General features: G+C 41.9%; 2 protein-coding genes across 2 annotated transcripts; both read right to left on the bottom strand.

The window, feature by feature from the left end:
* Positions 1-3,477: 3,477 nt before the first annotated feature.
* On the bottom strand, positions 3,478-6,096 carry LOC145903326 (uncharacterized). Its single transcript, XM_082991400.1, has 2 exons — positions 5,284-6,096; positions 3,478-5,108 (listed from the first exon to the last, which is right to left on the bottom strand). Exons 1-2 carry the CDS (start codon positions 5,995-5,997, stop codon positions 3,633-3,635), a joined length of 2,190 nt encoding a protein of 729 aa, XP_082847526.1. The 5' UTR covers positions 5,998-6,096; the 3' UTR covers positions 3,478-3,632.
* Positions 6,097-10,465: 4,369 nt separating this feature from the next.
* Positions 10,466-14,099, bottom strand: LOC145902533 (uncharacterized). The gene is made up of 2 exons (XM_082990545.1): positions 12,971-14,099; positions 10,466-12,689 (listed from the first exon to the last, which is right to left on the bottom strand). The coding sequence occupies exons 1-2, from the start codon at positions 14,096-14,098 to the stop codon at positions 11,214-11,216; spliced, it is 2,604 nt and encodes an 867-aa protein (XP_082846671.1). The 5' UTR covers position 14,099; the 3' UTR covers positions 10,466-11,213.
* Between the last annotated feature and the right edge of the window lie 1,028 nt (positions 14,100-15,127).

Genomic DNA, 15,127 nt, shown 5'->3' with positions numbered 1-15,127 from the left:
CAGGCGTTTCTAAACATGTAGTCTACAAAAGAACAAACAAGCTAACTGCTTACTTCTTGCATGCGCATGGGCAAAACTTGTACCCCGCGTCTTTCCCGCCAAATCTTGCGTAATCGACCTAGCGCAGGTAAGTATATCCCTGCAGCTGTCCGGACAACCGCAGTTGAAACGCCTTGCTCCTCCTATTGGATTTACAACGCATTTCTCGTGGCATTTGCCTTTTCGCTGCTGAAGAGAATGGCAAGCTTGACATGTGCAAGAAACTCACTGACAACAATAAGGAAGGCGAAAAGGGACGCGACAACGCGACACGGGGTATACTCTTGCTGTTGACCTCACTAAACTACAACTACGAGCTAACGAGTAACGACCACACTCTCGAGTTCTCCATTGGCATAATTTCTTACAACCGCAAGTACAGGGGTTGGTACGCCCAAATAAATTGCTTTACAGATTTTGCTATGCGGGGTAGTGTTTTGTTGCTATATGTCCCTTACAACAAACTATTCAGACTAAGTACTAATTTGAAAACTAGGACCCTTATACTGACTGAAGCCCACATTTTCAACGTATCGTAGTGACAACAACCACTCAACTGCCAATAAAATAACATCAAAATACACCGTACAACTATACAACCAGTTTATGCAGAATTCACAGGTAGAGTAGCTACCACGAAACGCCTATCAGAAACATCAATTTGCCTTGCCATGTCCTTCGTAGTGCACCTTGCAGTCTGCCATCGTCCTAATTTCGCAAAGCGTCTCTGACGCAAGTGCTGAATGTGTTTAATGTAGTTGGCGCGTACGGAGCAGTATTCTCACCGAGTCGGGGCGCCGTAAGAGAAGTAATAGTCATGACGAAAGAATTCGATGTGCGACGCTACGATTGAGTAGAACTGAATTCCTACCCCAATGCCTTGCTGTAGATAGGATATGATTCGCTGTGTTGTTTACAAGCGTTTCACGTTTTGTTGGGGTGTGAAAAGCCGAGGTAAAGAATTCCTCTTTTCCAGGTTAAATACTTATACGCGGTTAATCGATGTGTTGCTACTCGAGTTTATGCCTCGCAATGTCGTGGTCGCGAGGCTTGATGGGCGACGTTCAAACTTTTTCCAAGCAGGTTTATGCCCTGTTACCCGTCATACATCACGTGATCGACATCAGTCCCGGTCTGAGGAAGACTTGTCGCCACATCGCCTGTTTTAATCTACAAAAAATTCAGTCCCACAAGGAGAATTTACGTTCAGCTGCTCATGTCGCGAACACATAAATCAAGGAAGCCTTGTTGAAAAGCCTTGTTGAATAACAGGCGAAACGTCGGTGAATAAAGTTACGTTTTATCTTTGCCAGAAGAACAGATTATTAAGTTACAATATGCCTGGCAGCAACAAAAACATTATACATAAATCAAGTTTGCTCAAACAATGTTATGGCTTACATCGTCGGTGTAACGAACACACAAATTAAGTTTGCTAAAGCAATAGGGTTTTGGGTTATAATGCACAGATCCAAAGTTTGACCGCCGACTCTTCGGAACAGAAACAAAATAATCAAGTTTAGCGCTAAGCGTCGGGCGTCGCAGAACAAAAGTGTGAGTCACCACTCACCACAAAATCGGCAGCCTTTCTGTCGGAGGTTACGTGGTTAGGCTGATAAGCTAAGCGCATCGGTAGGCATTTCGTAAACGGATGTTTTTTTCTGGATAAATGTTTAGTTTGACGAAATAACAGAAAATAATAATGTTTTAATTGCCAACTTTGTCACATAGAAAAGTCCATGCTTTCAGCAGACAGTATAACTTTATAAACCAAGAAAAAATTGTTGGTCCTGAATACACTAAAGCTGAAAGTTACTAGGTCTGAATTCAAAATTCGCGTTATTGCTTTGGTTCTGAGATACAGCAGAAGAATTTATACCACTGGCTTTTAATTGTGACCTTTGTTGAATTTGGGAATCACGTGACCCGGTTTTGACGTGTCAACAGGGTTACTGCGCAGCTTCCCACTACAGCCTTATCACCTTTCATTTCTAAACCGATACAAGCGAATGCCACGCTCAAAGGAACCAACGGGAAATCTGTCAATATTTGTTCTGCGGCGAAGACCGTGTAGCCAACCAAGGCGTTCGTTTTCGAATTGCAAATTTTTTTATCACTTTTTGTAACTTTGTGTACAACTTACTCAATACAACAAAGCGAAACCACGTTGTTAAACCGATGGCGGCCACAATTTTGATGCATTACATAATTTGATCTATACTAACATATTTATAATTCCCAGATAAAGTAGCATGCAGGTTGTCGAAATTTGTACAAAGCTGATCGCGAGACAGTTGGTAAAGCAAAACCTAAAACCGACCGGCTATATTTCGGTGTCTATTTTCACAAAAACACGGGTATAAAAATTAACTGTATTCTTCAAATGTTATCGGTGTGTGTAGAAATTTCATCGCTCTGTGGTGGCGTGCTTCTTGTGCCGTAAATACGTTTTAACTTTGCTGCTCTAAAAACAGAATTAGGACAGACTGGGTTTTGGGGAATTTGGACTTAACTTTCGTGCAACAAAAGCCTTTCATCTAAATTACCTCGTGCAAATAAACCGGCAGCTATTGTAATACGAAACACAGTGTTACGTTCTCAAGCTAAATACGCCTACTAGCTTTTTTGCAAAGTTTACAAACATTTTTCTTGAGCAATGACGGTCTCCGTATGGTTTGAGAACATGACGACAACACTATCTTTTTATATTGATTTAATCTCCACTGTTTTTGGAAGTGCTTAGAAACATTGTTCACCCCAACTCTGAGCAAACTTAAAAAAAGGTTTTGTTCCAATATTGACAGGGAGATTTAATATTTAACTGCACATTATTTTTTACACTCGCATATGCTAAATTAAACTCCAAATTTGTTGCTGTAAATTACAAAACAGGAAAAAGGGTATACTGGCGAGCAATTCGCATAACAAGACATATCAAAAGATAAAATATTAGGTAGTGAACAATCCCTTTTTTCACATTCCATCGAAAACGTTTAAACTAATATTTCAAAAGTGTGTCATAAATTTTGCGAGGACGTGTTTGGTCAAAATCGATATACATGTACAGCAATGCTTGCTGTTAAGAAGTTCTTATACCAATAGTTTTAAACCAATGGTCCTATAGAGCAGTGGTTTTTAACTGGTGGGAAATTATAAGGTTGTAGGTGGGTAATAAGTCGGCACCGAAATACACAAAAGTAGTTGCAAATATAATGATCTGTATTCACTGTGTGTCGTACACGTATTGGCAGTTGGTCATGCCATGCGGTAGAAAAAGTTTAAAAAGCGTAACAGATAAAGCGAAATTGCAATCATTAAATTCTTATGTCAAAAAATTTTAATCCTTGTGGTAATAAGGATTACGTTAGAACAGAAAGCGGAAAATGAGAGAAAAAAGTTAAAAACCACTGTCCTAGAGCGTTGTCAAGGGATCCGCGGCCACCTCAGAAAAACATCGTCGAAAAATGTGACATGAAAACCATGCAGTAGAAAAAGAAAAGAAAAATCACATGGAAAAAAATCACATGGCGGACAATATTTTCTTACACGTTCTTTCCGATTTGTTTTTTCCAAACTTCGGATACAGGAATGTCTCATGAATTTGACGAGGACGTGTGTGGTTGCTCCTCGCGTGCTTTTAACTTCTGCTGCCTAAACACCTCGTTCATGCAGCGGTTACATGACGCCAACCCAGCATCACGAAGTGTCTCCACTTTGGACTTAAGGAAAGCCTCCCTCGCCATTCTGTACTGTTCCAGCGACGCCTCGAATTCACCTTTGTACAGAAGATTTGCGCCTAAACCACAATGACAAGAACCAATACGCTTGTAGTTTAAATCTTCCCGTTGCAGTTCCAGATCGAGCTGCTTGCGAAAGTGAATCATCGATTGATCATAATCCTTTTTGAATATTGCGATCTGACCGAGACTCATTTCCAGCACCATGTCCTTGGCAGGCGTAAAGTTGTTCACCTCGTACATGGCCTCCGCTCGTCTTAGAATATTTTCAGCTTCTTCCAGGCGACGTAGGTTTATCAAGCATTCGCCCATGTACAAGTAACACTTGGCGATCTTTTTGTCATGTATTGGATCAGCGGTTAAACGTTTCCGTATCTCCAACTCTCTGTTGTAAAACTCAAGAGCCAAGTCGTCGTTCTGTCTCCCGCGACAGACGTTTCCGCTGAAATGGAGGCGCTTAGCTATGGTGTGATGGTTTTCCAGCCGTGGATCAATTTGTGGATGGTGTACCTTGTTTTTTGCCATCAGTTGTACCGCATCCCAAAGTGGGGGCATATCAACGCCTTTTGCGAGCTTATTATAAAAGTCATGGGTTTGTTCAAGAAGCTGAAACGCTTCCGATACATGCCCGGTCTTCATCAGACAGTCGCGCATTTCTCGTTGGCTTACCAAAAGGTCCAGACTTTCGCTGTCTTTTAATTTGTTTTCAACGACTTTAAAGTAATCCAATGCCTTCCAATACTGCTCTAGTTTCTGATAACACAGACCTATCAGCAAGGCTTGCTTAGTGTCAATTTCGCCAGGTGGAAGGTGAAGAACTCCAAGTTTGTTGAAAGTTTCTAAGCTCTGGCTCCACCTGCCCAAAGAGTAATATATCCAAATCCTCGTCATCTGTGGATCATCGTTCATTTGTTGTTGATCACTGTTTACAATGCGAGCAACGAAGCATTGTAACTTCCACGCTATTTCAAAGTACTGCACCGCCGTGTCTTCGCCCAGTAGATCAACTATGGTGGATTCGTTTTCTCGTTTTCGGTTCCGCAAGCGGTCGGCCTGCGCTTGTTGACTGCTGTAGACCTTGAGTCGGACCTCGCAAGCGACTGCAAGTGCGAACAGAATGTCGTTTAAAAAGTTTTTACTTATTGCGCCGATTCGATGTAATTCCCGGGCAATTTCAAACGATGATATTGAATGGATTCCTTTAAACCTCCCAAGCGCTGAGATGAAGAGAGTTGTGACGCGGAAGAGAACCCGCTTTACGTCCAATTGCTGGGAATCCTGCACATAGGGTAGACGCGACATGACGGAGAAGCTTTTTAAGTCGGCGCGCACCTGAAAGAGTGTACGTGTTAAATGGAATATTTACATTTTCTTTGTTTTGTATAAATATAAACTAAAGGAAATTACACATGAACGATTAATCCACTATTGGAACGGAATGTATAATAGGTAAGTTTATACGTAACCAGCAGAGCATGTTAGGAAATGCTATCCAAATTATACCCACCTCTTCAAAAAACTTCTTCTCCTGTGAGCCGACATTCTCTCGCACACCACTTGCAAAATCTCCGTACAAGCCTTCATCTCCAGCCACAAAACAAGTCTTTCCAAGCATGTCAGCCAAGTGGTATCCGTTCTTCAGGTCGTGAATGGGTTTAGTGTATTTAAGCATCTCCTTAACAGGCCTGATCAGTTCGGTAGTCCACGGCTTGGCAGAGGTGCCTTGCTGTCTTCCCAATGGATTCTTACTTGCCTGGGGAGCGAAACCGTCCGGCGAAACACCGCAGGTAGTAAAAGCGTCGTACAGCCAACCTCTCAACGCAAAAATGTCCATAAATGGGAGAATGGTCTCACCCATGCTGATCAATATCACTTGAAACAACACTGCCACCCAGCGGTAGAACTCCAGTACGCTTTCGTAATTTTTTTCGTTCTGAATTCCGTCTTGCAAAACTATGAGGTTTTCGAAGTCTGAGTAAGGAGTAATTTCTTTTTTAGCGAGCGAACCCATGCCTACAAGTGAGTATTTGCACGGAGCTGGGCCTAAAGCATTGACGCAGAATTCCATGATGTGTTGCATGGTCAATCTGTAACCTTCAGTAATCCGGTTTTGAAGATTTTCCACAGCTACGATTTTTACCGTTTTCTGAGCCTCGTCGTCCAAACGAACTGACGGTGGGCCGTTTAACTCCTCCTGTACCATTTCTCTTAACTTCCCCATCTCGTCTTTCGCGTTTTTCGCTTGTTTCAATACGTCAACGTTTCGATCAGGTGCGCCAGCCAGGTCCAGTATGTGGGCGCACAATTCCTTCAGGTCATTGTCAACTTCACCAATATTGCTCGGCTGTCTTTGCAGAGCCGCGTTGTAAAGTACAGCGGCCTTTATCAGCGACATCTTATCTGGGCTCCGCATTCTGTAAATGCACCCTATTTGCTGGATAATTCTACTCGTGACTTGCGGGTTTTTTTCTTTACCTCTGTGGTCGCAGTATTTTCGCATAGTCGCGCCCAGGAAGTATTCGCACGCCGCCAGTATGTGCTGGTCCCTAATGATGGCGTCTGCCCCGTCGCTTTTTGTTTTTCTGTAGACACTGTCGACAAACTCATAATACAGGATTAGCCGGTTAAAGGCCATTTTCGACTAAAAAAGACAAAGGTACTTGTTGTATATTCTTAGCTCTCTTAGTTAACATCGATAACTTAACCTACAACTGTAATTAAACATTTAGCTTTAAGCCTATAAAAGCGTTAAACAAAGTCTGTAGACATTTAAGATTTACCCTCCAATTTTAATTCGTTGAAACACAAACAAAAACACATCGACAACTTACAAACCACGCATCCAATCGGGTCCTAAACAATAGCTCGTATAGCTAGGCGACAATCAACCCAAATGGCTTGCGTCTCTCTTCTCTCTATGTATCTCCCTCTCTCTCTCTCTAAACGAGTTGACGTGAGTCTGGGAAGTGCCCGTGGCTAATTGTAACAGGTTGATGTCAGGACAAAGAAATTGCGTGTTAAACAATAGCACAACAATACTGGGAACTGTTCTCTAATATGACATGATAGATGCACATGAACTGTGTGGTTCTGCAATGCATTCATTTTCCAACCAATTTAACACGTTGATAATAGAAAGTGGTTGGTGCAAAAGATTTTTTTCGTTTTTTGTGTAGTATATAAATACTGATTTAGCAATGAAGTAACAGTCAGCAAGTGTTGAAAGACAATTCTATGCAAGGCACAAGTCAACAAAATGGCTGTAAAACGGTATTATGCAAAGAATATAACGGCTGACAGATTAACAATCCTTCACGGATATGCTTGTATATATTTTCTGTGACGCTCTCAATGCTTCGGTCTCAACTCCAAACCAAGCTTGTATCGAAATTCCCACAATAACAAAATACTAGGTAGCTCAAATAATATCTGAAATAATGTTTTGTTATATTTACGATTTCTTTTTGCCATTCATAAGATTAAACTTGGCTGATTAAATATAATGAACAGTTTTTGCTTCGCGGTAATGTTGCCTGGTTAACATCAAACTAAAGCGTCACCTTCACAAAGACTTAAACGCCTACCTGAACTAATCGAACATTAACTACTTCCGTTACGCTCAGACTGATATGAAGTCAATTGTTACGTCAATATTTGTTTGCCTGGTCACGTGCTTGTTCGACCAACCGTTACGAACCTTTACCAAGAGTATCAACGTTTCAACGTTTGGCAAAAAACAATAAGATAACTCCGAGTTTATGAATATATGATGATCTAAGTCACAACTGCAAACGATAACTTGCCCTGGCGGTCACTGTTTGCCTTTCCGGTAACAATGCAGGAACTAAGCACTTGCAGGATAAAATCTCCACGCTCGGTCTATTTCATATTGACAACAAATAACTGAAGCTTTATCAAGGGGAATAATATGTTAAATTTAACCGCGCTAGTTGTTACGTTACCAAGTAAAACTACAGCTTAAAACTATAGCTTTTCTTGCGCACTTCTACTCAATTTGCGGAATTAAAAAAGCAAAAGACTCATGCGCATACTGGAAGTTTTAAACAAATGAAATAAATACACAAAATATCCTTGATTTAAATTCTAACAGCGCCCAGCACGTTACAGCGCAAGAAAAAAGCTTTGCAGGAGCAACCCAGGTTTTACGCCGATGGCAGAGCGTGACGGAAACAAGTTTCCGATACATTGAATCTGTGTGACACTGCGTTGAAAACACCGTGGTATCTGGCGACTCATTCGTCTGCACCTCACACAGAAAGATGTCAGAGTATGTACAGAAGCTGGAATGAAACGAGCGGCAAGATTTGTATAGTGGCGATGTTCCTTTTGTCGCTATACACGTTCAAAGGGTACAATCAACAACTGGTTTGCATTGACCCTCAAGTAAGCGTTAACGAAGATAGCCTTCGGTTGTTAAAAGGAGAAGTGCTGAGCTACATTAAGGACACATGTGTGCAGAACAAGATGTGGTCCCCCCAAAGATTGTTTGGTTGGTTTAAACTTTTGACTGTCTTGATTTCTCCCCGGCCGTGACGTTGACTGCCTAAGGTTTGCTGCGACCCAGACAACTCACAACAAGTTCCCCACCCCTTTTCTCCTTTCGCCGAACGTTGGCACATTTCACTGCCCGGCCGTGACGTTAACTGCCTAAGGTTTTGCTGCGAGCTGTAGCGACATAATATGTTGTAAGGTTTTGCCGTCGCGGGTTGTGTTATTTTTAGTGCGTGCTGCCTTTTTCTTACTATCCTCTTACGTGTCATGTGTCACGCCATGTGCGCATCATTCGATTTACTACGAATAAAGAGCAAGCACTCCACCTTTTGGTGACCCCGCGCTTCAAGAAACGCTATTTCTTGGTTTCAACAAACCGAAGCACAATTTACGCTGCGCAAAATATCTTGCGATAGAACGCAATATTATTATGTGGTGTTAGCATTGGGACAATTAACAGCATGCTGCCTTTTGGATCTACTTGAAAGTCCGCCTGAGCAGAACAAATACGCAGCAATCAAGGAACGTTTGCTTAGAACATTTGGACAAGTCCGCAAGCCTGAAGTGCCTTCAGCAAGACCTGCGCAGCAATCAAGTAAGAACGGGTTCTGTTTTATCACCAACGTTTTGGCGACCGTGCCCTTAAATGCCAGCAACCTCAGGAAAACTTAATGGCCGGCTAATGTAGCGACATAATATGTTGTAAGGATGTGGCGTCGCGGGTTGTGTTATTTTCAGTGCGTGCTGCCTTTTTTTCACGTGTCATGTGTCACGCCATGTGCGCATCATTCGATTTACTACGGATAAAGAGCAAGCACGCAAACAACTGAAAATAAGTTCCTCACCCATTTTTCCTTTCGCTGAACATTGACGCATTTCACTGCCAGTTGCCCACAACTTTTGGTGCTGAGCTCGTTCCTTATCTTGTAAACTTGTGGAAGCTGAGCAAATGGGCAGTTCCTTGCCTTGTGAAACGGCCATGGTTACAAACAACTCGCTATTGGCTCCAACAAATTATTTTTGTTCATCTCAGCTGACTTGTCATGGCCCAGGTTCTTCTATTTGCTTGTCAGAAAAATTTGTTGGTTCTGAATACATTTAAGCTGAAAGTTACAAGGTCTGAATTCAAAATTCGCGTTATTGCTTTGGTTCTGAGATACAGCAGAAGAATTTAAACCATGGGCCATTAATTGTGAACTTTGGAGCCCCGAGCGTGAAGCCAGTGTAAATTCGTCGTTTTTGCGCCTTGAATTTGGGAATCACGTGACCCGGTTTAGACTTGGCCGTGTCAACAGGGTTACTGCGCAGCTTCCCACTACAGCCTTATTACCTTTTATTACTAAACCGATACAAGCGAATGCCACGCTCAAAGGAATCAACGGAAAATCTGTCAATATTTGTTCAGCGGCAATATTTGTTCAGACCGTGTAGCCAATCAAGGCGTTCGTTTTCTCCTTGTTTCGAATTGCAAATTTTTTTATCACTTTTTGTAACTTTGTGTACAACTTACTCAATACAACAAAGCGAAACCACGTTGTTTAAACGGACAGCGGCCACATATTTGATGCATTACGTAATTTGATCTATACTAACATATTTATAATTCCCAGATAAAGTAGCATGCAGGTTGTCGAAATTTGTACAAAGCTGATCGCGAGACAGTTGTTAAAGCAAAACCTGAACCCGACCGGCTATATTTCGGTGTCTATTTCGCGGCTTTAGTTAAATAAATAACAAAAACACGGGTAAAAAACTTAACAGTGTTATTCAAATGTCATCGGTGTGTGTAGAAATTCCATCGTTCTGTGGTGGCGTGCTTCCGTTAATTTTTAACTTTGCTGCTCAAAAAACAGAATTAGGACAGACTGGGTTTTGGGGAAATTGGACTTAACATTCGTGCAACAAAAGCCTTTCATCTAAATTACCTCGTGCAAATAAACCGGCAGCTATTATAATACGAAACACAGTGTTACGTTCTTAAGCTAAATACGCCTACTAGCTTTTTTGCAAAGTTTATAAACATTTTTCTTGAGCAATGACGCTCTCCATATGGTTTGAGAGCATGACTACAACACTATCTTTTTATATATTGATTTAATCTCCACTGTTTTTTGGAAGTGCTCAGAAACATTGTTCACCCCAACTCTGCAAAGCAAACTTAAAAAAACACTCGCATATGCTAATTTTAACTCCAAATTTGTTGCTGTAAATTACAAAACAGGAAAAAGGGTATACTGGCGAGCAATTCGCATAACAAGACATATCAAAAGATAAAATATTAGGTAGTGAACAATCACTTTTTTCACATTCCATCGAAAACGTTTAAACTAATATTTCAAAAGTGTGTCATAAATTTTGCGAGGACGTGTTTGGTCAAAATCGATATACATGTACAGCAATGCTTGCTGTTAAGAAGTTCTTATACCAATAATTTTAAACCAATGGTCCTATAGAGCAGTGGTTTTTAACTGGTGGGAAATTATAAGGTTGTAATTAGTCGGCACCGAAATATACAAAAGTAGTTGCAAACATAATATAATATATAAAGTAGTTGCAAACAAATATAATATAGAAATGCAATCATTAAATTCCTATGTCAAAAAATTTAAATACTAGTGGGAAAAAAGGATTCCGTTTAAACAGAAAGCGGGAAATGAGAGAAAAAAGTTAAAAACCACTGTTCTAGAGCGTTGTCAAGGGATCCGCGGCCACCTCAGAATAATCACGCTCATGATTTATCAATGGTCAGAAAATTAAGGGATCCGCGGCCACCTCAGAAAAACATTGTCGAAAAATGTGACATGAAAACCATGCAGTAGAAAAAGAAAAGAAAAATCACATGAAAAAAAAAACCGCATGGCGGACATTATTTTCTTACACGTTCTTTCCAATTTGTTTTTCCCAAACATCGGATACAGGAATGTCTCATGAATTTGACGAGGACGTGTGTGGTTGCTCCTCGCGTGCTTTTAACTTCTGCTGCCTAAACACCTCGTTCATGCAGTCGTTGCATAAAGCCAACCCAGCATCACGAAGTGTCTCCACTTTGGACTTGAGGAAAACCTCTCTCGCCATTCTGTACTGTTCCAGCGACGCCTCGAATTCACCCTTGTACAGAAGATTTGCGCCTAAACCACAGTGACAAGACCCAATACGCTGGTGGTTTAAATCTTCCCGCTGCAGTTCCAGATCGAGCTGCTTGCGAAAGTGCATCATCGAGCGATCAAAATCCTTTTTGAATATTGCGATCTGACCGAGACTCATTTCCAGCACCATGTCCTTGGCAGGCGTAAAGTTGTTCACCTCGTACATGGCCTCCGCTCGCCTTAGAATATTTTCAGCTTCTTCCAGGCGACGTAAGTTTATCAAGCACTCGCCCATGTACAGGTAACACTTGGCGATCTTTTTGTCATGAATTGGATCAGCCGTTAAACGTTTCCGTATCTCCAACTCTCTGTTGTAAAACTCAAGAGCCAAGTCGTTATTCTGTCTCCCGCGACAGACGTTTCCGCTGTAATGGAGGCGCTTAGCTATGGCGTGATGGTTTTCCAGCCGTGGATCAATTTGTGGATGAGGCACCTTGTTTTTTGCCATCAGCTGTACTGCATCCGAAAGTGGGGGCAAACCAACGCCTTGTGCGAGCTTATTATAAAAGTCATGGTTTTTTTCAAGAAGTTGAAACGCTTCCGATACATGCCCGGTCTTCATCAGACAGTCGCGCATTTCTCGTTGGCTCACCAAAAGGTCCAGACTTTCGCTGTCTTTCAATTTGTTTTCAACGACTTTAAAGTAATCCAATGCCTTCCAATACTGCTCTAGTTTCTGATAACACAGACCTATCAGCAAGGCTTGCTTAGTGTCAATTTCGCCAGGTGGAAGGTGAAGAACTCCAAGTTTGTTAAAAGCTTCTAAGCTCTGGCTCCACCTGCCCAAAGAGTAATAGATCCAAATCCTCGTCATCTGTGGATCATCGTTCATTTCTTGTTGATCACTGTTTACAATGCGAGCAACGAAGCATTGTAACTTCCACGCTATTTCAAAGTACTGCACCGCTGTGTCTTCGCCCAGTAGATCAACTATGGTGGATTCGTTTTCTCGTTTTCGGTTCCGCAAGCGGTCGGCCTGCGCTTGTTGACTGCTGTAGACCTTGAGTCGGACCTCGCAAGCGACTGCAAGTGCGAACAGAATGTCGTTTAAAAAGCTTTCATTTATTGCGCCGATTCGATGTAATTCCCGGGCAATTTCAAACGATGATATTGAATGGATTCCTTTAAACCTCCCAAGCGCTGAGATGAAGAGAGTTGTGACGCGGAAGAGAACCCGCTTTACGTCCAATTGCTGGGAATCCTGCACATAAGGTAGACGCGACATGACGGAGAAGCTTTTTAAGTCGGCTCGCACCTGAAAGAGTGTACATGTTAAAGTCATGTTCACATTTTGATGCTATTCGAGGTGGTGCACAACCATATGTTGCATTTAAACTTTATCATTACCTGAATATGTGTCAAATTATTACGTTGCTCACAAATGGATTATTTACATTTTCTTTGTTTCATATAAATATAAACTGAAGGAAAATTACATATGAACGATTAACCCACTATTGGAACAGAATGTTTAATAGGTAAGTTTATACGTAACTAGCAGAGCATGTCAGGAAATGCTATCCATATTATACCCACCTCTTCAAAAAACTTCTTCTCCTGTGAGCCGACATTCTCTCGCACACCACTGGCAAAATCTCCGTACAAGCCTTCATCTCCAGCCACAAAACAAGTCTTCCCTAGCATGTCAGCCAAGTGGTATCCGTTTTTCAGGTCGTGAATGGGTTTAGTGTATTTAAGCATCTCCTTAACAGGCCTGATCAGTTCGGTAGTCCACGGCTTGGCAGAGGTGCCTTGCTGTCTTCCCAATGGATTCTTACTTGCCTGTGGAGCGAAACCGTCCGGCGAGACACCGCAGGTAGTAAAAGCGTCGTACAGCCAACCTCTCAACGCAAAAATGTCCATAAATGGGAGAATGGTCTCACCCATGCTGATCAATATCACTTGAAACAACACTGCCACCCAGCGGTAGAACTCCAGTACGCTTTCGTAATTTTTTTCGTTCTGAATTCCGTCTTGCAAAACTATGAGGTTTTCGAAGTCTGAGTAAGGAGTAATTTCTTTTTTGGCGAGCGAACCCATGCCTACAAGTGCGTATTTGCACGGAGCTGGGCCTAAAGCATTGACGCAGAATTCCATGATGTGTTGCATGGTCGATCTGTAACCTTCAGTAATTCGGTTTTGAAGATTTTCCACAGATACGATTTTTGCCATTTTTTGAGCCTCGTCGTCCAAACGTACTGACGGTGGGCCGTTTAATTCCTCTTGTACCATTTCTCTTAACTTCCCCATCTCGTCTTTCGCGTTTTTCGCTTGTTTCAATACGTCGACGTTTCTATCAGGTGCACCAGCCAGGTCCAGTATGTGGGCGCACAGTTCCTTCAGGTCATTCTCGACTTCACCAATATTGCTCGGCTGTCTTTGCAGAGCCGCATTGAAAAGTACAGCGGCCTTTATCAGCGACATCTTATCTGGGCTCCGCATTCTGTAAATGCACCCAATTTGCTGGACAATTCTACCCGTGACTTGCGGGTTTTTTTCTTTACCTTTGTGGTCGCAGTATTTTCGCATAGTCGCGCCCAGGAAGTATTCGCACGCCCCCAGTATGTGCTGGTCCCTAATGATGACGTCTGCCCCGTCGCTTTTTGTTTTTCTGTAGACACTGTCGACAAACTCATAATACAGGATTAGCCGGTTAAAGGCCATTTTTGTCTGAAAAAGACAAAAACTTAAACTGCAATTGTTATTAAACATTTAGCTTTAAGCCTATAAAAGCGTTAAAACTAAATATAATAAACAGTTTGAGCTCTGCGGTAATGTTGCCTGGTCAACATTAAGCTAAAGCGTCACCTTCACAAAGACTTAAACGCCTACCTGAACCAGTCGAACAGGAACCACTTACGTTACGCATCGACTGACAGGAAGTCAATTGTTACGTCAATATTTGTTTGCCTGGTCACGTGCTTGTTCGACCAACCGTTACGAACCTTTACCAAGAGTATCGTATACTGGTTTGTCGCTGTAGCATTAACGTTTGGTGCATAAAACAATAAGATAACTCCGAGTTTATGAATATATGATTATCTAAGTCACAACTGTAAACCATAACTTGCCCTGGCAGTCACTGTCTGTCTTTCCGGTAACAATGTAGGAACCAAGCACATGCAGTAGAAAACGTCCACGCTCGGTTTATTTCATATTGACTACAAATACCTGAAGTTTTATCAAGGGGAATAATATGTTAAATTTAACCGCGCTAGTTGTTACGTTACCAAGTAAAACTACAGCTTAAAACTATAGCTTTTCTTGCGCATTTTTTGCACTGGTTAGTGCGCGAAATGAAATAAATACACAAAATATCCCTGATTTAAATTCTATCAGCACCCAGCATGTTACAGCGCAAGAAAAAAACTTTGTAGCAGCAACCTAGGTTTTTACACCGATAGCAGAGCGTGACGGAAACAAGTTTTCGGTACATTGAATCTGTGTGACACTGCGTTAAAAACACCGTGGAATCTGGCGACTCATTCGTCTGTACCTCACACAGAAAGATGTCGGAGTATGTACAGAAGCTGGAATTACTTTCAGATGCTTTATTTCGAGCTGGTGTCCGACCTTGGTGGAAAACAAGCGGCAAGGTTTGTATAGTAGCGATGTTTGTTTCGTCGCTATACACGTTTAAAGGGTACAATCAACAACTGGTTTGCATTGACCCTCAAGTAAGCGTTAACGAAG

Source organism: Ascidia mentula, chromosome 5 (genome assembly GCF_947561715.1).
Source record: "Ascidia mentula chromosome 5, kaAscMent1.1, whole genome shotgun sequence".
Classification (NCBI taxonomy): domain Eukaryota; kingdom Metazoa; phylum Chordata; class Ascidiacea; order Phlebobranchia; family Ascidiidae; genus Ascidia; species Ascidia mentula.
Note: the sequence above shows the minus strand (reverse complement) of the source record. Positions and strands in the feature narration are given on the sequence as shown.

Coding starts and splice junctions, on each gene's coding strand:
- LOC145903326 (XM_082991400.1), bottom strand. CDS start 5,997: ATGGGGAAGTTAAGAGAAATGGTACAGGAGGAGTTAAACGGCCCACCG. Junction 5,109..5,283: donor AGAAGAAGTTTTTTGAAGAG/GTGGGTATAATT, acceptor ACACTCTTTCAG/GTGCGCGCCGACTTAAAAAG.
- LOC145902533 (XM_082990545.1), bottom strand. CDS start 14,098: ATGGCCTTTAACCGGCTAATCCTGTATTATGAGTTTGTCGACAGTGTC. Junction 12,690..12,970: donor AGAAGAAGTTTTTTGAAGAG/GTGGGTATAATA, acceptor ACACTCTTTCAG/GTGCGAGCCGACTTAAAAAG.